General features: G+C 35.8%; 1 protein-coding gene across 6 annotated transcripts in view; it reads right to left on the reverse strand.

Annotated features, from left to right (window-relative positions):
* The window catches only part of CHM (CHM Rab escort protein), a 251,489-nt gene that overhangs the window by 2,768 nt on the left and 222,950 nt on the right, over positions 1-25,771 (reverse strand). For 5 of the 6 annotated variants that reach the window (XM_036929986.2, XM_036929984.2, XM_036929983.2 and 2 more), the window contains 2 exons: positions 10,852-10,950; positions 5,506-5,666 (listed from right to left, as the gene is read on the reverse strand). In XM_036929986.2, coding sequence (XP_036785881.2) covers positions 5,506-5,666; positions 10,852-10,950 — 260 coding nt within the window. Of the gene's footprint in view, positions 1-3,936; positions 4,547-5,505; positions 5,667-10,851; positions 10,951-25,771 lie in introns of those variants that run through there. The other variant, XM_057496048.1, reaches the window with a different exon arrangement.

Below are 25,771 nucleotides of genomic sequence, written 5' to 3' on the forward strand. Positions count from 1 at the left end.
CCTTACAGTATATCAGTACCTGATTGGATTCTTTATCAAGTGTTCAGATAGTTGAGACATTGAGGATATTCATTCCACATGTAAATACAACTGCGCTTAGCATTCTTTATATAATTTTCCTGTAAAGCCTGTTTGTGCTATCTGTACAGTCTAATTTAGCATATAATAACTATAATAAGTCATTGTTCCAATCAAGAAAATTCTTCATTGCTTGCTCATCTATTTGCTTTCGTGGTATAATTTTCCTCCACCCTGGGCTTTAAGGAATATAGCACAGTGATTAAGATCATGAACTCTGAACAGCCATGCACAAATGCTGGCTCTGCCACTTAGCAGCAATGCAATTTGGGAGATGGTTATGTAACTTCTGAGTCTTGTTTTTCCTTGTCTGTAAAATGACAGACTAAGCCTTTACATATGGTAGTTGTTATCCCTGTTACTAATAACAGTGTAAGTTAAAATGTCAAGATTTAAGAGAATAAGAAAGTAAATGTGATCTTACTTAACAACAACAAATACACACACACACACACACAGTCAATGTGGCAAGGAGCATTACTGTTCTATTCTAAAAATATTCCTATTTCTATTTAGATGATTACAGCTCACTATTAGATAAGGGTTCCTGCCATGCTAGGAAGAGTTCTATCCTACCAGTAAAAGAAAGTTATTAAAGGGTTTTAAGATCTACACTTGTTTTAAAGGCTCTGATGTCTTTCTGTACTACCTTGACCCTTCTTGCCAATGTACAGACAAGATCATTCACTAGGCTGGAAGTTGATAACTGTGGCCCACAGGCCAAATACACGCTTCTGCCTGTTTTTGTAAATAAACTTTTCTTGGAACACAGATACCTATTTGTTTATCTAGTGTCTACGGCTGCTTCTGCACTGTGATGGCAGAGCCGAGTAGCTGCAAGAGAGCATATGGGCTGCAACATCGAAACAGCTCTTTCTGGCCATCTATAGCTGGTAGACTCCTGCATCAGGTGGTTAAAACTAATAATCTGGTTTCAGAATGGGTGGAGGGATAGTACACAGAACATTTTGAGCTTTTATTGGAGTGAAGGAAGGGACAGAGAGAGAAAAATCGCTTCTTTCTTCTTGTGTACAGTGTATTTTTGGACATGACACTTTACTATGAATATTTTGAAACTAAATATTTGAGACACCTGAGCTGCTCCCTACCCTGGGAACTCACTATCTTTGCTAAAGACACTGAGCCTCTAGGAGTAGGAGGACTGAGGTTAGACAGTGCCTCTATCTCACACTTCACTTCCTCTAATGGTCCTTTTGTGTTTTCTCTCTATAGGACTGCTCCCTTCCCTTCACTTTCTGCGTGCAACCAATCATCAAATCCCATGAATTTCATCTCCTAGTTCTTGACTCCATCTGCTCCCTCTCTACAGACACAGCCCAGGCACACACCATCTTTCTCCTAGACAACTGCAACATTTCACAACTGGACTGGACACCTTGCCTCTAGGATTCCCCCATGTAATCCTTCTCCATGCTGCCCTCAGAGGGGTCTATGGAAAATGAAATTCTGTTCATGTCACTTTCTGGCTTAAAACTCTTAAGTGACTCCCCATTTCTAACACGATTAAAGTCCAAGATCCCTATTGTGGCATACAAAACCCTTCAGGCCTATGTTCTTTGGTCTTATCATTTAGTTCACCCCATCTCCACCTCTTAGACATTTTGTTTCACTAATACCTGTTCATTTATACTTTCCTAGAAACACTATGATGTTTCTATCCTGGCCCGGTGGGAATGCTGTAACACCTGAAATGTTTTGATTCGATTGTCTTCCATTTGGATCGGGAAAGGCTACTTATATTTTATAGCCTTCTCTGTAAGGTTCTCTGACTCCTAGATAGAGCTAATGGCTCTTCTATATTACTTCTGGACTTTGAATATTATTCTATTGTTGCATAGACCACATCGCACTGTCATTTGTTTACATGTTTCTCTCCTTTACTAGACACTGATTCATCCAGGAATAAGAAGGACCTTGTTTTAGTCAACTTTGGATCCTTGGCACCTGGCATGGAGTAGAATCTCAATATATATATATTTTAATGAATGGAATAACTTTAAAACTGTATGTTGTACAAATGTTGAATATAATACTAATTATTATTTTTAATACTTTTACTTCTCTTCTAGTTCCTCTGTGTCTCAGACCTTGTCTCCCTTCTGTCATGTCCCAGCAGAATAGATTTTCCCCTGAACCCCAGTCCCTGTGGCTGGATCCCACTCTGTCTTCATATATCCCCATCAGGAGCAATCTGTCACCTAAGATTGCCACCAATTGCAGGCTGCCACCCTATCCTCCTTTGTGCTCTACCTCTTTGTAGACCAAGTACCTTCAGCCCATCTGCCACTTGCTCTTGCTGATGTTGATTTCCTCCAACCAAACTCCAGCCTTTCCCCCATCTCTCTAACTGCTGGAATCTTTTAGGGTCAACTGCCATGTTCTAGAAGGTCTATCTAATGCTTCTTGTTCTGCTGCATTTCATTGGCCAACTGAGTCCCAGTTCTAAGAACTGCCATAAAGAGGTTAGTTCAGAGTAACTATCAATTTTTAGTACTCCTTGCCCTTTTTAAGCCAGATTTCGCTTAAAGGCTAAAAAGGGTCTTATGTGGTTCAAAGAATTAAAGAATGCTAACTGTGACTTGGTTTCCTTGTATTGGGAAGTACAGAAAAGACAAGCCCAGTTATTTAGGATAGTTCTATGTTTATTTAATATACATATACACAAAATAAATAAATATTTTGCCAACCTAGCAGTTTAACATACTGAATGCACTCCATCATTGGTAAGATGCAAGTAGCATAGCACACTAGATGGGTTGTATAAACAACCCAGTGCTTGGAGTTGCATAGACTTAAGGTTAAATTTGGCTCACAAACTTAACAGGTATGTGACCTTTGGGCAAGTTATTTATCCCCTTTGGGCCTTAGGTTCCTTACCTGTAAAGTGGGGATGTTACAAAAACTTACCTCATAGGGTTGCTGTGCAGACCAAGTTTAAGATAATATATAATGAGATACTTAGGATAGTGTCTGGCAAACATAAAATGCTCAATGAATGGTAGCTTCAAAAAATACACCTAAACTTGCGCTCTCCCTCAAAGGTTTAAGAACGTGAAATATACTGCAATACATAAGAACTAGATAGTCCACATGGCCTAGACAGCTAGATTTCAACTTACAAATTCTGTACCCAAAGTCCTAAGTGAGTTTCTAATCTGTTCTCAAAAACAATGCTGTAAACGGTGGTTAGGTTGCCAGCCCACATCAGTCAATTTAACCCATTTTATACCTGTAGTATAATACAAAGAGTACACTAATATTAAACCATTCTTGTTCCTGTGTGGTGGCAGCTTGTAGGGGACGGGGGTTCCCAAAGGAGGAGTGAGTTTTCAATGTCTTGGGAGTAGGGGACTATCCATAAGTCTGTTTATCGTATGTGTGGGTAAATGAGATACTACCTATACTAAGAAAAGAGACACCATATATCAGGTTCAGAAAAAAAATGAAGTAACAAAGTACAAAAACTAGCAAGTCATAGAAAGCATCCCACTCTTCCTATGCTCACGTCATTGTGGTGATAATAGGGAATGTCCTGGTATGCTCCTACACAAAACTTTTAACATGCAAATATTAAACACAAACTGCTGCATATTTTCAGCATGCCTTCAAATCATAAATAATTTCATATGAACACATAGGAGACAGGTCTACATTATTCAACATCTATACATTTGCAAATAAGAGGAGCAGATGCAAACTTGCTCAACTGGTAAAATGAAGCATTTTATTTGTGCAAAAAAATCTGCAGGTGCTTATGTTTTCTACACAGCCAAAGCCTAGGTGATGTTCTGAGAGCCTTTATAGACAATTTGGAGAATAGAAGTCATCAGTTAGTGACTGGGCTGAATACAGGATGATATACTGGAATTAGGACACAGTTTATCTGTATGAACTGGCTATTTGTAAATATTATTGATGCCCTTTAAAGTAAGAATTTTAATATTTCTTGCCAAACTGACATTGGGGTAAAAGCTATATAACAAGCTTAAAACTACTTATATGTAATAGCATATAATAATTAATGCCCAAACTAGCATTATCACTGTTTTCTACTGTGCTAACTCGTGAAGCCTATCTTCTTGGGAGCAAATTACCTTGTAAAATTATCCTTTGATTATCATCTTCTCGTTTGCAGTTTAGCTCTCACAGCACTTTCATAAAAGCCCTTACTTAAAAGGCCTTCCTTTTTGGTTAAAAAAACATGGAATTTCCCTCAGGAATAATAATAATGACCTAAGTTACCTGGCTGAAAGCCTGTTGGCAATTTCTGCATGGAAAAACTGGAACACTGCAATGAAAATGACTTGGTCATTTTAAGCCATAAGTGTAGATCTTGAACCACTCTGGGCTCCTAGTAAACAGTATAAATGATGGATGAGAGCTGTGACTTCCTGCTTTTGTTTGTTATCACTGGCCGAACATGATTATCCAGTATCACCATGAGACTCTGAAGTTGAGAAACAAGAATTTGGTAAAAACTGTAAATGTATGGGTCATGACTTTCCTGCTATAACTAAAAATTACATTAAAGGCTCAATGAGGCCATTCACTCCATAAGATCTCTGCCACTAGTGGAAATGAAACTTCCATACTGTGATCTTAAAACAGTATTAAATTATCCTTACTGGTTCAACAGATAGATATGCCAATTGTATCTGTGAAAAGTTTAGACTTGTGCCTCAAAAAATGGTATTTTCTGCTCTTCTCTTCCTGGCATGTGCAGAGACGTGTATTTGTATATGCATATGACTCTTCAGCTGAATAGATTCATGGGTCACTTTTGGCAGCTGGTGTTGGCCTGCACTAAACCTCTTCCACCCGGCTTAACATACTCCTCAGCAGCTATAAGAGTAGCTCTTGGGACACTGGCTTGTGTCAAAACATTAAAGGAATCATGTTAATTGTGAAAAACTAAGGTCCATGTTCTTTTCTAAGATAATAAAATGCCTTAAGACCATTTTAAAATTACTTTTTGTATGCTTTGCTAGTTATACTCCTTTTGAAATGACCCAGGTTATCAGAGAAAAAGAATTTGTGTATTTCAAATATATCGATAGGCCAATGGTTGAAATGAGAAGCAATGTTTCTTTAGAAAACTGGTATTATAAATTCCTTTTTTGGAGTATGTATTTCTAACATCTTCCATCCTTATTCCCACCACAGAACTCATACATGACCTCTTGTAATTCATCATTACATTCAAGAACGTGAAAAATCCTGATAGATTTAAAGTATATTTAAGGTAGCTTTGTCTTTTATAGAAAAAATCTTAGGGGCAAATTTTAGAAATAGTATTAAATGAGAGACACTCTTCTAGTCTCTTTTCCCACCTCCCAGAGGAAAAACTAATTCACTTTCCCTACCACACCAAGTTAGCACAAAACCAAGAGACACCAACAGCCTTACCTGTTTGACTGCATTATCATTTCCCAAACCACAGTCTGGGCCAGAGCAGACATAAACGTTGGATGGTAAATCATTATAAGCGTTCCTGCTGACATCTGAAGAATCTCTCATATTGAAGTAAAGAGCCCACAGAAGTCTTGGCTTTTCAACTTCTTCAATTTCTAAATGTAGACATAAATTTTAGTTACATCTAAAGCACAATATGCCTGCCAATTATTACAATATGTAGCCAATTACTAACAAAGCCATGACCATATACTGTAGTCAGAGCTTCGTATGTAAACAATAGCAAATGTGTATTCACATACCCTAACACATGTGATACTTCAAGATTAGCAAAATTAAGAAATTTAGATTTCAAATTTGATTCTTGGAATTATTCTCATTATTAGTAAGTTATGTACTTTTAACTCTAATCGTGTTCCCTTGGATTTCTATTAATTCTGTTCACCAGTATCAAAGTATTTATGATCACATTCATCCTTAAATGATGCCTATGAAGTGTGAAGATAACATAAATTGACGTTCTTATGTTTCACATGGACAAACCAGCTTGAAAAATTATATAGTACATCAGTAACATATACAGGATTATGAGATGCCTGGAACAGACCAATCTAGAGATAAGAAGATTAGTGGTCACCTAGGGCTGGAGGGATTTGGGGGTTAAGAGGGGGATGAGTGCCAATGGGTATGGGGTTTCTATTTGGAGGGATGGAAATATTCTAAAATTGACTGTGGTGATGTTTGAACAATTCTGTGAATATATTAAAAAATACTGAATGCTACTATTTAAATAGGTTAATTGTATGGTACATGAATTACATCTCAATAACTATTATTAAAAAATAGTATCTATAGGACTAAAACTTTGATATCTTGATTCACTCACACTTTGTCCTAGTGGATTACGAAAGTAATGACAACCAATAAACAAATAACAAAAGTAAGGTTGTGAGACTGCAAGTCGTTTTTAGGCACACACACTCTCCCTCACTTAACAGCAAGCACCTATTATGCATGCTAGGCACTGGGCTAGTAGCTGGGGCTACACAGATGAAGTAGAAGTAGTCCTTACTCTGGCTTTTTTATATTCCCTAATACAGGGTCTAGAACACAACAGACACTCAATGATTAATTTCTGAATTGATTTTATTCCTGTTTTCAGGTATAATCCAAGTATGGTGTGCTTACTAAAAGGTCCGACCATATTAATCTCAATACATAAAAGCTTATTCCTTGTCATCTTAGTTATTTCTATGCCTCTCTGCTTTAGAAATGTTGTATTTTCTTCTGTTGAAAACAAAATATTGCTGTTATTATTGCATACAGCATTTTCTTTAGCCTGAATATGAACAAAAATTCAAATTCTGTGCAATGGTAACAATGGATGTGCATAAAGATTACCCAAGACCATGAGGTACTTTGTAAAGAAAATGCTAGAGGTGTAATTATCTAGGTAATTAAGTCTTATTGTTAAATTGGTAATCGATGTAGAGAAATTCTCAGCTAATTGCAGTATTCAGTTAACAAGAATGCCCCATTCCCCTCTTCGGGATAAAGAGAACTTTATTATATTTAACTTATATCTCTACTATAAAAATACCAAATGTTATTTTTCTAATTCATCCTGAATAGACCATAATTATCAGTGTGATAGGATGTCAAAACTCTGAATGGAAGAAGTGATCCCTTAATATGCCTCCTTCTCATGCTAAGATCTATGGGTCTAAGGTTATCACTAGCTTCATGTAAGCACACAATAGGAGGCAAAACCTATTACCAACAAAATAAAGGAGCATACAGAACTCATATTTCACAGCTAAAACCATATGGTCTTAGTAAATTTATTGGTGAGTTTAGTTTCAGTATATCTTACAGGAAGATAATTAAATATACTGCCTGTGATTTGTGACACTAGACTCTAGAAGCACTGCAGAAAAGTGGGCTAAGGTTTGGAAATCCTTTAATATTGTGCAGTCTATTTCTAAGTATACATTAAGAGAGCTTATCCTGTATTTGATGAAGGTTCCAGCTCAAAGGAGAGCTTTCACTCAATAAAAATTGGGGAAAATGAATAATCCAATAGATTATAGGAAAGAAATTTCAGAGAGGTTGAAGCTTTGAAAAGAAACCATGAGGAAGATGAAAAGTTGACATAGGCTGAAGATAAATGATCTAGATACAAGAGAGTTATTAGGCTTTGACCTTAAAACATTTAATTGCTTCATCTTTCTTTGAGGTCAGCTGGGAGCGAGATAACTGGAAAAATAACATGCAGTTGTAAAGTGCACAACTGTCAAAAAAATATTAAGGTTGCCTAGGTTTGGCTACGAATACATGACTTGGCCAGAAGTAGAACTGGTGTTCTGAATTACGAAGTGTGAAGGACTAAGCCAGTAATTGGTAATTTAGAATTAAGATCTTGGGCAAATTAAACTGGGTAAGTACAGAATAAGGTAGGCAACAGAAAATCAACAATGGCACATCAAATAAAAGCAACAAATAGTCTGTAGTTGCATGCCATGCTTAGGAAGAGAATAAACTATTTTGTATTTTAGTAGCATAGCAGAGTAGTGTTAAGACCAGGAGAAAAGGTAACTGTCAGAGCTGTGACCTAGTCTGGATACAACTAACACGAGAAGGAATTAAGGCATTTGACTTCTCAGCCTAAGAATTACTTAACACCTTTACCAGCCTCCAACTTCAAAATGATGCCTATAAAGAGATTTTCTGATTTTAGGCAGTGCTGTTTTTTTTGAGGTAGGAAATGAATGAGATGGAACGAGGTAACTCCACATGCCACACACAATGGAAAGAAAAATAGAAAGAAGATAGTGCAGTAATGATACTATATGGTAGACATTTCAAGATTCAGTACTAATAATATTCTTGCTTCAATTGGTATCAAAAAATCTCAATTTCTTGGGTAAAACAAGAAACCAAGGGTTGAATTCTACCAGTGAGACTAAAACATACTGCTTACTCAGTGCTTTTAAGGATATTCTGGAGTCTGGAATGATTTTAATACACATACATGAGAAACCATCACCTATTTTTCTCACTTGCAGAATCAGGTTCATTAAGCACAAAACATCTGAAATTTCTCTGGATTAGATTAGGAAGTAGGGAAGGAATTGGAGATCTTTAATATTCTTCAAGGGGTTTAGGAGGTGGGTCTCTTGGAAGTATTAGTACAACTGCTTCTTGAAACAGAGTATATGTTAAGAACTCTAGCTGATACCTTAAATGTGAAAAAGTTAGAAAGAGAGACTCAAAGGGATACTTCATAAGCCTACTGGAATTCTTAGATAAACTGGCAAACAAGTACTGTATTTGAGAAGCAAACATTATCTTTTACAATAAACAAACTTCCTTGGAAGGTGACCAGGCTTTCACAAGGGCTTGTGAAGCACAGCACTACACAGAATGTAGAGCTCAAAAGGAAAACAAGCTCGAATAATGCTATTCTTTAGACACACATTTTAAAACAAAACATTACAATGCTCTAAAATATAAGGTTTCATATCACTGTCAAAAAATTAAAACAATAATAAAAGTTATTAATCTGTGAAAACAGGGCTTTTGCTACAGAAAAGAATGTGTTTTAATGTATTAAAAGTTCATATTGCTCATGTTCCTTCTTCCTCATTTAGGCAGGAAAATGAATTGAGTTCTCTTCTCCAGGTGACTTTGCCTCTTTGACCTGCCATGGCCCAGTGCTCACTTTATCTGGTGATTCATTTTCAATAACTCCAACAGTATTTGTTCTGACATTTTAATTAAAATATGACCACTACCTCATCCTGATGATAAAAAGGCCTATGTGTCAGTGAAAACTAGCTTTTCAGTGCCTCGGTGCACCTGAGGACCCCTCTGAGCACAGTTCTTACTTAAGAATTTCACTGAGGTTCTAAACAATACATCATTTCAAAACGGGATCACTTTAACCATTAAGATTAATGTTTAAAATCTAAAATGGCTAGAGGATGCTAAGTAATGAACATGTAATTTCCTCAGCTTGATTTTTTAAAAAAATAAAATGAAATTCATTTAAAAAGAGCAATAATACAAGATTCAAATTTGGTGTATTATTTGGGACCATCACACAGTGAAATTACAGTAGAAAATAATGACAAATTTCAGAAATAAAGAAGGAATTCACTTTTATAGCCAAGGTAATTAAAGGCAAGGACAAAATTATGATTCTATTTTAGGTTTAGGAATATTATCATGTACCTTTGCAATCAAAATTTTAACAATCCAAACATTTATATGAAACTTTCCAATGAAGAAAATGTAAATATGAAACAAATTAAATTCCAAACTAAAGCAAATTTTCAGACTGCAAGATTTTATTCAGGCAGCTCAAAAAGAAACTAATTATTCTGATACCAGCTCCAGAGAAGGGAACGGTTTGTTTTCTTATGGAAATACAAATGCCCCTCTACGCACTATGTCTGTATTAAGAAAAACAACAAGACACATATGGGATAAACTAAAAGGAAATATAATAGGTATGGGTAAATAAATGGTTGCCTGAACAAACATATAACATCCAAAGAAAATGAAGCTATATCAGTCAATGAGGAAACTGGCCATGATTCAAGAGGACATGCAAATCTTATAATGAAAATCACCCTCACTTCATATAAATGAAGATCAATTTGGCTTTTTTTGATCACTTACACACAAAACACACTACAATTTGCTCCATTCACAGCTATAAGAGCAACCCTATACTGTGGGAAGTTTAAAACTTTGTGGTTGAGAAGCATTTTTCCACCATGAGTAAATAGCATAATGGCATATCTATTTTGAGAGCTAAATATTTATCACATCACCAGAATACTATGTATTAAAAGGCAATTACTAGTTAGGAAAGATTTCTACATTTGTCAATTAATATTTTAATTTTCACTCAGTTGAACCAACATTTTTTTTTCATAAATGAAGATAACTTTTTCCTGTAAAGGAATATAGGCTCTTTGTGTAACTGTAAAATAAAAAATAAGTTAAAATAATTAAAATTTGTATATAACCCCACCAAAATGGAGATTTCCTGGCAGTCTTTTTTTTATGCATGTATGTATGCATATAAATGTACATTTTCACACTTAAGTTATATATGTTATGGGTGAGATGTGTATTTTTCCTTTATCATTACAGGGTAAATATTTTCCCACTTTTAGGAAGAGAATGTGCTCAATTATCCTAGTAAAACATGTATGTGCTGTTGTTGAATACATCATATCTCAGTTTGGATGCAGAAACTTCCCAGGTATCTAAGAGGAGTAAAGTGCTTACATTACCTTTCCATCATGAATCACCGATTATTGTTCTTACCTATCTCCGTTTCGGTATATGGAGCAAACAATTTCTGCACAACTGGTTCTAAATCTTCTCTTGCTGTTTTAGAAGATGTACAAGTCAAATGAACCAAGTCTGTTTAAAAAGAATAAAACTTTTGAGTTCCTGCACTGTGCACTAACATGCAAGAGCCTAAGCTGGTGCCATGGAGAATACAGAGCTGAGAAAGTCATGGATCCTGCCTTCAAGGAGTTTATAATCTAGTGGTTGGGGGGAGGGACACGTAAAAACCATTAATAATACACTATGTGTGTTAACTAAATACCTAAATTAGGTGTTAAATAATAACTGAGAGAGAGCACACTAAGACCCAAGAAGAAGTAGCAGTTGATGGTTCATTTTGGAAAACTAGCAGAGCAGAAAAACTTAGGAAACCATTTATTCATAGAAAGACCTTAAATTATAACATTCCCAAAGAGGGTGCGTAAAGGATTGCTAGGCAAAACTGTGTAAAAAAGACTGAAAGTAGAATATTTATTTACCTACAGGACACACTTCATAGTCTCCTGACAGAAGAATCCACTTATCTGAACTTTACTGATAAATTAATAACATGATTTATTCATTTTAGGGCTCTCCACCTTTGGGGGAAACACTGTTGGCTTAGTTTCAATCATACATATGTTTGAAAGTTCACAAAATAGCAAAAGTTAAAGCAGTTTATAATACTTTCAGGAATTCCAAATAATTTTTCTTTTGCATTTACAGATCATGGGAATGGGATCTCAGAGAATATCTGCGTTAGAGACTATCATGTACAAAAAAGGCCTTTCTTACTAGTGAAGTACGGCAGCCTAATGCATTTAGAATTGCTAAAGGCTTGCACACAAAGTTAAAGGAAGAAAGAAAAGTTCTATATACTGAAAAGTACTAAAGAGATCACTCCATGGGAGAAATTCTTATGGTCCTTTAAAGGACTAAGGCAGAACAGAATAATGACAGATCGTATGTTAGAGAACAGTAGAGGTACTGAGAATACCTTCCCCTAAAACACCAAAAGGAAAGTACACCCACTTCTTTTCTGGAAATTTACTTCAGACTCCTAGACTTTTTTTTTAAGCCCCATGAAGATAGTACAGAGTTTATCATGGAAGCTAATACTAGAATATTCTCATTAGTGAAATTCATTCTACATTCAATTACTCTAAAATATGTTGAAGCACAAATTGAGGGGTGGGGCTCTTAAAACATGTGAACTAAAATCAAATTGTGTAGTTTCTTTTTTTCCAGGTCCACCAAAGACAGTGATATTCTACAAAGGTTCCTGTTTTATGTAGAGACTAGTAAAAGATCTACCTTATTTAAGCAACGTTTCTACATGAAGGTAATAATGATTCGCATTGGTTCTGGTATATTGTACGATGTATGGTACTAATTATTCCAAAAGGTGTAATAACCTACACAACAAAATTATTCCTAATTAACTTAAATGTTTCAAAGCCTTGTTTGCTGGAGAGCTCAAACTTCCAAGATAACTGCTGAATTCAACAGGATATATAAGTACAAAGGCTGAAGTCCTTGATACAACACTCAAGGAAAACTGTCATCTTATAAATTACCAATGTTCATGCCAAAGTTCTCGATTTTCTAGTTCCTTCCTGTTCAACTAATGTGTATTAGCAAAAAAGCAGATGAACACAAATATAAATTAAAAAGTATATTCTGAAATAGATCTTAATGGTGAACTAGTGGTTCTGTTATATAGGACACAGAAAAGAAATACACTTATACTTAATGAGTTTTACAGCATTCTTAGAAAAATTAAAGATATTCATAACTTGAATTCTAATGTCTGTACCTTTCTGCTGAGATGCTACATTATTAATTGATCTGTAATTTAAAGTACGAACAACTATTTTTTCTCCCTATACTTCCTGCTTTTCCTGTTACCTCTATCACTTCCTTGTATAGGTTACTCTGAATTTATTGCTTCTTTTCAAAACACAGAAATTTTTTAAAAATTCAGATTAATTTCAAAATTGGTTTATTAATCTTTGTAATTTCCCTAAGTCCTTTGCAAGGGTAAATTTCAGAGTCAGCTTTTCTCTTTTCTGTCATATACGACTTTCCCTGACAGTGGGTATTCAACAAATATTTGTGGTTAAAGATTTGCTTCCCTGTCATGGGCAGACAGCAAGTATTCACAAGCTGAAACACACATACGTGTGCACACAATTATATGTATGCATAAACATGCATGGGGAACACTGTACTACTTTCTTATATAAAATGTTGGAAACTACCTGCTTCACCAGCAGAGGTAAGGGAAGTATGAATGGGTAATCCACAAATTATTTAAATCTGCCTGAGATGCTCACAGAAACTTTAAGATATATCTGTAAAATGCTCACAAGAATATAAATTATGTATTTTTATAAATAAATAGTAAAAGAGCTCTAGTAAAAAGAGCTCTGCTCTAGTAAAAGAGCAGAGACTAAGCTGGAATTCAAGCCTACGAAGTCTGCATCTAGAGTGCTTATTTTTAGTCACTAAATAATGTTGTGTGTAATAGTAATAATCTGTGGAAGGCATAGCCAGTCACTTAAGACAGCAATCTTCAAACTGGGATATATGCAAAGATACAGGAGGACTTTCCACAAGGCAGAATAACTATAAGGAAATCATTGTCCAGATGCTTAATGCTGCCTCTTTCCACATTATTAAGCAATGAATTCCAGTAAGTTGAGTATTTAATAATCCTTTATCAAAACTTTAAGTTACAATGGTTTAATTTTGCACAAATAACAATTGTATTACTCAATCTAGAAGTCATTTAAAAAATACTTCAGAAGCACACTGTCCTAGAGTTTTTTTTTTTTTGTTATCATTAATCTACAATTACATGAAGAACATTATGTTTACTAGGGTCCCCCCTTCACCAAGTCCCCCCCCCACAAACCCCATTACAGTCACTGTCCATCAGCGTAGTAAGACGTTGCAGAATCACTACTTGTCTTCTCTGTGTTGCACAGCCCTCTCCATGCCCCCCCACACATTATACATGCTAATTGTAATACCCCCTTTCTTGTTCCCCGCCCTTATCCCTCCCATCCGTCCCATTCTCCCCAGTCCTTTTCCCTTTAGTAACTGTTAGTCCATTCTTGAGTTCTCTGATTCTGCTGCTGTTTTGTTCCGTCAGTTTTTCTTTGTTCTTATACTCCACATATGAGTGAAATCATTTGGTATTTGTCTTTCTCTGCCTGGCTTATTTCACTGAGCATAATACCCTCTAGCTCCATCCATGTTGCTGCAAAAGGTAGGATTTGTTTTCTTCTTATGGCTGAAAAATATTCCATGGTGTATATGTACCACTTCTTATTTATCCATTCATCTACTGATGGACATTTAGGTTGCCTCCATTTCTTGGCTATTATAAATAGTGCTGCGATAAACATAGGGGTGCATCTGTCTTTTTCAACCTGGGCTGCTGCATTCTTAGGGTAAATTCCTAAAAGTGGAATTCCTGGATCAAATGGTATTTCTATTTTGGGCTTTTTGAGGAACCTCCATACTGCTTTCCATAGTGGTTGAACTAATTTACATTCCGACCAGCAGTGTAGGAGGGTTCCCCTTTCTCCACAACCTCGCCAACATTTCTTTTTGTTTGTCTTGGATGGTAGCCATCCTTACTGGCGTGAGGTGGTATCTCATTGTGGTTTTAATTTGCATTTCTCTGATAACTAGCAATGTAGAGCATCTTTTCATGTGTCTGTTGGCCATCTGAAATTCTTCTTTGGAGAACTGTCTGTTCAGCTTCTCTGCTCATTTTTTAATTGGAATATTTGATTTTAGTTTGTTGAGGTGAGTGAGCACTTAATATATTTTGGATGTCAAGCATTTATCGGATCTTTCATTTAGGAATATATTCCCCCATAGTGTAGGGTACCTTTTTGTTCTATTGATGGTGTCCTTTGCTGTACAGAAGCTTTTCAGCTTGTATAGTCCCACTTGTTCATTTTTGCTTTTGTTTCCCTTGCCCGGGGAGATATGTTCATGAAGAAGTCACTCATGTTTATGTCCAAGAGATTTTTGCCTATGTTTTTTCCTAAGAGTTTTATGGTTTCACAACTTACATTCAGGTCTTTGATCAATTTCGAATTTAATTTTGTGTAAGGGGTTAGACAGTGATGCAGTTTCATTCTCTTGCATGTAGCTGTCCAGTTCTGCCAGCACCATCTGTTGAAGAGACTGTCATTTCCCCATTGTATGTCCATGGATCCTTTATTGTACATTAATTGACCATATATGTTTGGGTTAATGCCTGGAGTCTCTATTCTGTTTCACTGGTCTGTGGCTCTCTTCTTGTGCCAGTACCAAATTGTCTTTATTACTGTGGCTTTGTAGTAGAGCTTGAAGTTGGGGAGCAAGATCCCCCTTACTTTATTCTTCCTTCTCAGGATTGCTTTAGCTATTCGGGGTCTTTGGTGTTTCCATATGAATTTTTGAACTATTTGTTCCAGTTCGTTGAAGAATGTTGCTGGTAATTTGATAGGGATTGCATCAAATCTGTATATTGCTTTGGGCAGGATGGCCATTTTGACGATATTAATTCTTCCTAGCCAAGAGCATGGGATGAGTTTCCATTTGCTAGTGTCCCCTTTAATTTCTCTTAAGAGTGTCTTGTAGTTTTCAGAGTATAGGTCTTTCACTTCTTTGGTTAGCTTTATTCCTATTTTATTCTTTTTGATGCAATTGTGAATGGAGTTTTTTCCCAGATTTCTCTTTCTATTGGTTCATTGTTGGTGTACAGGAAAGCCACAGATTTCTGTGTGTTAATTTTGTATCCTGCAACTTTGCTGTATTCCGATCTCAGTTCTAATAGTTTTGGAGTGACGCCTTTAGGGTTTTCTATGTACAATATCATGTCATCTGCAAATAGTGACAGTTTAACTTCTTCTTTACCAATCTGGATTCCTTGTATTTCTTTGTTTTGTCTAATTGCCATGGCTAGGACCTCCAGTACTATGTTGAATAACAGTGGGGAGAGTGGGCATCCCGCTCTTGTTCCTGATCTCAGAAGAAAAGCTTTAAGCTTTTTGCTGCTCAGTATGATGTTAGCTGTGGGTTTATCTTATGTGGCCTTTATTATGTTGAGGTACTTGCCCTCTATACCCATTTTGTTGAGATTTTTTATCATGAATGGATGTTGAATTTAGTCGAATGCTTTTTCAGCATCTATGGAGATGATCATGCTGTTTTTATCCTTCTTTTTGTTGATGTGGTGGATGATGTTGACAGATTTTCGAATGTTGTACCATCCTTGCATCCCTGGGATGAATCCCACCTGGTCATGGTGTATGATCCTCTTGATGTATTTTTGAATTCGGTTTGCTAATATTTTGTTGAGTATTTTTGCATCTATGTTCATCAGGGATATTGGTCTGTAATTTTCGTTTTTGTTGGGGTCTTTGCCTGGTTTTGTTATTAGGGTGATGCTACTTCATAGAATGAGTTTGGGAGTATTCCCTCCTCTTCTATTTTTTGGAAAACTTTAAGGAGAATGGGTATTAGACCTTCTCTGTATGTCTGATAAAATTCTGCAGTAAATCCATCTGGCCTGGAGGTTTTGTTCTTGGGTAGTTTTGTGATTACCACTTCAATTTCTTTTCTTGTAATTGGTTTGCTTAAATTTTGTGTTTCTTCCTTGGTCAGTCTTGGACGGTTGTATTTTTGTAGGAAGTTGTCCATTTCTTCTAGGTTTTCTAGCTTGTTAGCATATAGGTTTTCATAGTATTCTCTAATAATTCTTTGTATTTCTGTGGGGTCCGTCGTGATGTTTCCTTTCTCGTTTCTGATTCTGTTGATGTGTGTTCATTCTCTTTTTCTCTTAATAAGTTTGGCTAGAGGCTCATCTATTTTGTTTATTTTCTCAAAGAACCAGCTCTTGGTTTCATTGATCTTTTCTGTTGTTTTATTCTTCTCAATTTTATTTATTTCTTCTCTGATCTTTATTATGTCCCTCCTTCTGCTGACTTTAGGCCTCATTTGTTCTTCTTTTTCCAATTTCGATAATTTTGACATTAGACTATGCATTTGGGATTGTTCTTTTCTTTAAGTATGCCTGGATTGCTATATACTTTCCTCTTAAGACTGCTTTCACTGCGTCCCACAGACGTTGGGGCTTTGTGTTGTTGTTGTCATTTGTTTCCATACCTTGCTTGACCTCTTTTAATTTGTTCGTTGATCCATTGATTATTTAGGAGCATGTTGTTAAGCCTCCATGTGTTTGTGAGCCTTCTTGCTTTCTTTGCACAATTTATTTCTAGTTTTGTACCTTGTGGTCTGAAAAGTTGGTTGGTAGGATGTCAATCTTTTGGAATTTACCGAGGCTCTTTTTGTGGCCTAGTATGTGGTCTATTCTGGAGAATATTCCATGTGCACTTGAGAAGAATCTGTATCCTGTTGCTTTTGGATGTAGAGTTCTATAGATGTCTATTAGGTCCGTCTGTTCTAGTGTGTTGTTCAGTGCCTCCGTGTCCTTACTTATTTTCTGTCTGGTGGATCCATCCTTTAGAGTGAGTGGTGTGTTGAAGTCTCCTAAAATGAATGCACTGCATTCTATTTTCTCCTTTAGTTCTGTTAGTATTTGTTTCAGATATGTTGGTGCTCCTGTGTTGGGTGCATATATATTTATAATGGTTATATCCTCTTGTTGGACTGAGCCCTTTATCATTATGTAATGTCCTTCTTTATCTCTTGTTACTTTCTTTGTTTTGAAGTCTATTTTGTCTGATACTAATACTGCAACACTTGCTTTTTTCTCCCTGTTGTTTGCATGAAATATCTTTTTCCATCCCTTGACTTTTAGTCTGTGCATGTCTTTGGGTTTCAGGTGAGTCTCTTGTAAGCAGCATATGGATGGATCTTGCTTTTTTATCCATTCTATTACTCTGTGTCTTTTGATTGGTGCATTCAGTCCATTTACATTTAGGGTGATTATTGAAAGATATGTACTTATTGCCATTGCAGGCTTTAGATTCATGTTTACCAAAGGTTCAAGGTTAGCTTCTTTAGTATCTTACTGTCTAACTTAACTCGCTTATTGAGCAATTATAAACACTGTCTTGTGATTCTTTATTTCTCTCCCTTCTTATTCTTCCTCCTCCATTCGTTATATGTTAGTTGTTTTATTCTGTGCTCCTTTGTGTTTCCTTTAACTGCTTTTGTGGGTAGTTGATTTTATTTTTTGCCTTTAGTTAGTATTTGGTTGGTCTGTTTTCTTTGCTGTGATTTTCTCTATTGACATCTATTTAGTCTTAGGATTGCTCCCATCTGAAGCAGTCCCTCTAAAATACCCTGATAGGTGGTTTGTGTGAGGCAAATTCCCTCAACTTTTGCTTGTCTGGGAATTGTTTAATCCCTCCTTCATATTTAAATGATAATCGTGCTGGATACAGTATTCTTGGTTCAAGGCCCTTCTGTTTCATTGCATTAAATACATCATGCCATTCTCTTCTGGCCTGTAATGTTTCTGTTGAGAAGTCTGATGATAGCCTGATGGGTTTTCCTATGTAGGTGACCTTTTTCCTCTCTCTAGCTGCCTTTAAAACTCTGTTCTTGTCCTTGATTTTTGCCATTTTAATTATGTTCCTTGGTGTTGTCCTCCTTGGGTCCCTTCTGTTGGGAGTTCTGTGTACTTCAGTGGTCTGATTATTTTCTCCCCCAGTTTGTTGAAGTTTTCAGCAATTATTTCTTCAAATACACTTTCTATCCCTTTTTCTCTCTCTTCTTCTTCTGGTACCCCTATAATGCAAATATTGTTCCATTTGGATTGGACACACAGTTCTCTTAATATTCTTTCATTCCTGGAGATCCTTTTATCTCTCTCTGCATCAGCTTCTCTGTGTTCCCGTTCTCTGATTTTCTATTCCATTAATGGCCTCTTGCACCTCATCCAGTCTGCTATGAAGTCCTTCCAGAGATTGTTTCATTTCTGTAATCTCCCTCTGGATTTCATCCCTTAGCTCTTGTGTATTTCTCTGAAGATCCATCAGCATGTTTATGACGTTTATTTTGAATTCTTTTTCAGGGAGATTAGTTAGGTCTGTCTCTCCAGATTCCTTCTCAGGGTGGGATGTCTGGGTTTATCTGGTTTTTATCAAATTCTTCAGCCTTTTCATGGCGATAGAGGTAGTTGTGGGGCGCTGGTGTGTGTGTTGGCTGGGAGAACGGCCCTTCTTGGTTTGTGGCCTTCTTCTCCTGGGAGAACAGCGACCCCTAGTGGCTTGTGCTGGGCAGCTGCAAGCAGACGGGGTCTCTGATTCTTGCCCGGCCGCTGTGGAGTAAGCTCCGTGGTTGCTGTGGATGGCCTCAGGGTGCTTCTCCACTATGGCAGAGATGCGTTGGACGGGAAACGGGCAGGAGGCTGTTTATCACACTGAGGGGCCTTCGAGCCGCGCTGCCGCCCAAGGAGTTAGAACGTCCGGAATTCCCTGGGATTCCCAGCTGCTAGGCTAAGTGTGCCGGGATGCTTCCGTCCAGCTGTTGGGTCCCTGCCCCTTTAAGACTTTCAAAAAGCACTCGCTTTTCTTTATCCCAGGGAAGTCAGCTGCGGGGACCCACTCGCAGGTTTTACTGTCCCTTTTCCCTAGTATTCAGCATACCACGCACTGTGTGTCTGTGCTCCAGTGTGGATGGCTAGGGCTGGGTGTTTAGCAGTCCTGGGCTCCCTCTCCCTCCCTGCTCTGATTCCTCTCCTCCCGCCGGGGAGCTGGGGTGAGGGGCGCTTGTGTTCCGCCAGGCTACGGCTTGTATCTTACCCCCTTCATGCGGCGCTGTGTTCTCACAGTTGTAGATGTAGTCTGGCTGTTGTCCTGTGTCTTCTGGTCTCTCTTTTAGGAATAGTTGTATTTGTTGTATTTTCAAAAATATATATGGTTTTGGGAGAAGATTTCCGCTGCTCTAATCATGCTGCCATCTTGGCTCCGCCCCCTGTTCTAGACTTTAAAAAATTTTATTTCCATTTATTTTTTAGAATAAGTAATAGTGTATATCACCTATTTAAAAAATTTCTTGTACTTAAACTCCAGTGAATACATGTAAGAATGTTACAGTTTTACTATTATATATCAACATTTATAATGTTAGAAACTGCTTTCTTGGCAATTATTTGAATCTTACGATAAAAAGTTGTATATGTCAACTTACAAGTAAGTGTTCAAGGTATACATAAGCAAAAAGTTTGAAGACCTTAAGGCATTAAGGCAATCACAAAACTAAACTTGTTGAAATTGTTGTCTCATTTCTAATAAAATTTAGCTCTTGTTAAATTAAGTGCTTCCTTGCATTTGGTGACTTTAATTCTTCTCCACAAAGCTAATCAATAAATACTAAAAATAACCACAAAGGAGATCAGATGGGGCAAATGCTTTCCTAAAAGCATTATATTCATTAGTGCCAATTAACAACTATTACAAGATTGTAGAAGATGTAACAGAAGTGGAAACGTCAGCATCTCACTGGCATCATGTGAGATTATAACTGACACAAGGAAAATTTAAAAAATCCTGACTTTCTCTCATAAAAACTATACTCCTTTTACTTCATTTAGCAACTGCTCAAAGGCTTAATGGGTTAAAAGATGAGTTCTCTACCACAATTACTCTGTTGGCAATATACTTAGATTTCAATTGGCCTTAAAGAAACTTTAGTACAAAATAAACTTTAATTCACAGGACTTACAGGTAATACTTGAAAACCTGTTAGTGAATGGAGCACAAGTCACAATCAGCACCACTGAAACAAGCCCATCTAAAATTCCAAAGTCGGACATCACTCTCTGTTCCCTAAAACTGGGTTTGGGATGCTGGTATCCCATACATGCTCCCTTACAGATATTTTTCTAAACATACAAGAAGTGAGATTTCTACTCAGAATCTGCACAGTAATAATGAGCATATTTCAAAGTGATGAGTCTAATGTACAGTAACAGGATGACAGAGTAGAGGATGGTGCTGTGGGTCTAGTATTACTGCTGCTCTATCTACTTGGCCAAGTCAGTTTATCTCTCTGGCCTCAGTGCCCTCCTGATGAAACAGAAGAGATAGAATTTATTCATCTACAAAACCTCTTCTAGTTCTCAGGATTTTTGAATCGAACTCCCCACTTGTCAGCCATTACTCTTTCAGCGATGACAGATTTTAAACCAAACACTGATGGCATTACAAACATGAATGTAAAACCCAAGTGAATGCTTGCTGAAGAAAGTAAGGAATCTATTCCTCAAGATATGGAGAGTCCCACACATAGCTGTTATTCACTCTATACAAGTATGCAAAATTGTTCCAAATGCACTTAAAGAATCTTTATGTATAGGCTAGTCAACAAGTGCCTTTTCTTGTGTAACCTAACTAGGAATATATAATTTATATATACAGGGATCCCTGTGGCTCATAACTTATCTTTCATATAGGCATAAAGGCCTAATGTAATTTAGGTAATATAGTCCAAGTAAGACTATATGATTGTGTTAATAAGATAGAAAAGGTCTGAAATACATTTTCTTTTTGGTACCAAGTGAGAAACTGAGTTTGATGACATATGGCATACAATTTGGTTTTTTAATGCAACCATAAAAAACTCTATAATAACTTGAGTCAGCTTGCATGTTCTCAATAGAATTTAGTGAAGAAACTCTTGAGTGTCAACTTAACATCATGAGGAAAATAGTTTACTTGTAAAATCAAATCCGTGCTTCATAACAATACTGATAAAAAATAATGTATATAGTCACATTTTCAAAAATATCAAAAAAAGGGTACCAATGATTATTTTAAATTATCTAAATTCATTTTCATGAAAGGTATGTATTTTCTTTATAGGACTATAAAAGCAGAAAAGATGAATAAAACAGTATCTACATAAAATTCTTGATTATTCATTATTTTATATATATGTATATTCACATTACATATTCACAAATATATAATCATATCACAGATGAATAAGATCCTGTAACATCAAATTCCAGAATAAAACAGCTGTTACTGATGGATTATTATGTGCCAAAGAAAAACTACCTAGAATATGAATAAGTACTGTAAAGAATGTGAACTTGAATGTCAAACGGAAAGGCTACAGAGATATTTTGCTCACTTACAAATGACTTTAAAAGAAAATAAATCCTATATTAGATTAATTTAGGCTATAAGAAAAGACGAGTGAAAAATAAAGATGTAAGGTAGGTTCTGAAAGATGTGTGTGAAAATATAACTTGTGCAGCTTTGACAAACAATAAATTTCAAATATTTAACAATCTCAGTAACTTGAATCAAATTAGGTGAGGGGAGTGGAACACAAATTGATTTATAGATTTTTTAAAAAATGTAACATTACTACTTTAAAAATGATAAAATAAGTAAGCTAACCTAGGGTTGGCTAGAACAGCTCTGTCTTAATGGATAGCAATGATTTGCTGTTAGTGCATCAAAATACCAACTTAACTGATACTGGCTATTTACATTGCAATTACAGTAACCTGTCACTTATTCACAAGTCTTTTACATACAACCAAGAACTAGGAAATGTGCCCCCTCCTCCTGCAAAAAAAGGCTGTTCAGCACCCAAGGTAGATATTACAATACTAACACAACCACTTGCTGCAAACTTGGTTATGTTAGTATTACAAGCAATTTCAATGAGCTTGGGTATCTTGTTTTCTGATCCTCCGCAGATTACAAGAAACAAATAAGGGGGAAGGAAATTCAGTGGATAGTGCTGCTAGGAAGAATATTCTGGCACCTGTAAGAAAAAGCCAGAGGCAGACATACACAGTTGACCCTTGAACAACATGGAGGTTAGAGGCACTCACTCCACCCCCACCCCCACACAGTTGAAAATTCTCATATAACTTTTAACTCTCCAAAAACTTTACTAATAGCCTGTTGACTGGAAGCCTTGACGATAACATAAACAGTCAATTAGCACATATTTTGTTATGTTGAATATATTATATATTGTATTCTTATAATAAAACAAAATGATTTTTCAAATTGTCACACATCTCCAAAAATTCTTCCAATATATTTGTTGGAAAAAAATCCATGTATAAGTGGACCCACATGGTTCAAATCCATGTTGTTTAAGGGTCAACAGTAAAACAGATGCAAGACAGGATAAAGCATGACTGTACAGAGTCATGTAGCATAGGAACAAAAAGGCCTAAACACCTCACAGGCCTCAAGGGCATCACTGGCTTACAATGGAATATAGTAAAGTTCACAATATCCTTAACTTATAAGAAAAAGGTTCAAATATGTTTCATATATTCAGTATAGAATGGTAAGGAAATGTGTGAAACAGCTAAAAACGTAATTAAAAAGTTACAAAAATTTCAATACTAAACGGATACATTTCAGCTATCTGAAGAATGCTATTTGTAAAGCTACAGCACACTAGGGGGTGGGTTTACATGCTAATGCACATTTCTGACTTTCAAACCTTTCCTGTCTAAGCTCAGTTCCACTGTAATAGAATTTAACAAATTCCGTTTAACATATCACCTAAAATAGTTTTATTTTGCACAAAAGGGATTTCCAGTTTCCTTAGAAGGCATCTCTGCTAGGAATTTCTGGTTGGTGGGCCGATCAGATATTGGCTTTTGGAGAAGGAAATTATTCTGAAATAGATGAGGAACAATTACTGGCTCAGCTCACAGAGACATGGCTCCAAGGGTATTCGTACACATTCTGGAACACATCTCTATGGTTCATAGAGTTGTAATTCTGGTGATTAATTTTAAAGTAAAAAGTAGTACTTATTGATGTTGATAAGTGCCATACACTGTACACATGAATGAGATTAAGTAATTTACCTAAAGTCAATCCTCTAGTATGTAAGAGCTGGGATTTGAACCCAACCAGTTCTCAACAACCACACAATTGTGTCTCATTAGAATGCATCCTCCTTGTTAACTGACCTATTTAGTGGCCTTGCAAAGTCCTTTCATATATACAATTCCCATACCACATGAAGGTAAAAACTTCAGTTGCACACTTATGTTTTTACGAGTTCTAAATCAAGCCAAATAGAAGGCAATGTGACACCTAAGAAAAGTAATTAAAGAGACTAAAAAGTGAGAGTGAATTTAAGGTATTTTAATGTCCTTTAAGCACATTCTTGGTCACATACTTAAGACTACGGTGAAGCATTTATATAGCACAGGATGAAGAATAAAAAGTCCAAAACACGTGATTTGTAAAAAGAAAAATTTAAATTGTTGAAAAATTGAAAATATTGAGAGAATTTTATATTCTATTACATGATGCCCAAAACATTAATATAAGATTCTCTTTAACAAAGACTACCATTTTATGTATTATATTTCACTGCATGCAACATAATAATTGAATAACCTTTAATATGAAGATATGAAGTACCATAGTATTGGTGAACTCTGAATTAACACTGTAAAAGGTCACAAATTTCTACCCTGTTCCTAATGGAAAGTAAAAGCTAGTGTTGATTAAAGAATGGGAAAATGTGAGCAGTAGATACTGAACAGAGGTACAAACTATCAGAATTAGTCAACACGTAAATACTTAGTATGTGCTCAGAAAGAATAACATAAAACTTTCATTAGCTAAAAGCAGAGTACCTGTGATAAATTTAAATCCCTTCATCTTCTTATATTTATTTAAGTGGGAATAATACCTTTGAAATCAATAACATCCTTAAAAGAAAAATAAATCTTTATATAGACATTGTTATGGCTTATGAACAATGGACTATGCTAGATTTACACATTAATAAAAACCTAGTATTTAAAAGTGAAAAAGACTTCAATTTTACTAAAGAATTCCAATAACCCCACATCATTTACTTTCTATAAATTTCATTTTTATTACCTTTGAAGTATGGTGGGCACAAGTCACAAAGCCTCATTGGTATATATTTTGATTATATTTGATGTACTCAGGTATAACTGCATTAGTTACAGTGGTTGGAAATATTTGCCTGCAAGTGATTTTTCCAACAGGAAGAACGATGAGTTTAGTTCATGATTTCATCATTATAGCCTCAATTTTTAGGGCAAGTGAAGGCATTTGGTTCCACTCAGCTGGCAATACTGATTATATGCCTGTCATTTATACAATGGGACCAAAGTCTTAGATGTATCTGACTACTTAAGTAATTGTTTTAAGGGAAAATAAGCCACAATAAAACCCACTTAATGCTTAAAAAATGTCAAATTTATACAATATTTACTATTTATTATTATATGGTTATATCTAATTTACTATAATTTTAATTTTTAATTTCTAAAAAAATTATGAGCATATGGATGATCATTAACAGCTCAACACTGTAATTAGTATAAATATTAGAAATACACAATATAGCTAATCCAGATATATAAAAACAACATTCAGAGAGAATAGTAAAAAATCTTGTCTGAAGAATCCTAACTGAAATAAATTCTTTTGAAGATCCTTTGTTTTTCCAAGTAGGAGTAATGTCAAATTTCATACAGTACTCCCTCACAAAGTGGATTCTTATACCATGACTAATCGGCACTGCCTGTTTATTGGTGCTTGACCTGGGGAAATAATGAAATTTTTCTGTTTAGAAACAATTATGCAAAACTTTTAAACCTGTTATATTGAGTTCTGGATACACTTCATCCAAAAGATACACAAAAAAAGACAGATTATTAGAAGAGATTTAGTAGTAAAAGTAGTTAGGGAAGAGAATGATAGTGTAACGTTTTTAACCTTAAGACATTTGTCTATAATCAGGGAGCTTCAAAGCAGGAAAATAAATGAGCTGGGAACAGGTTTGGATACATAAAATAAACCCATGACACAGTCTCCTTTTTGTTCTTTTTTCTCACTTGGAACAGAAAAAAGTCAAGAGAAAGGGAAAGGGTGGTTTAAAGCCTTCTGTGATATTATCAGAC

Source organism: Manis pentadactyla, chromosome X (assembly GCF_030020395.1).
Source record: "Manis pentadactyla isolate mManPen7 chromosome X, mManPen7.hap1, whole genome shotgun sequence".
NCBI classification, from domain to species: domain Eukaryota; kingdom Metazoa; phylum Chordata; class Mammalia; order Pholidota; family Manidae; genus Manis; species Manis pentadactyla.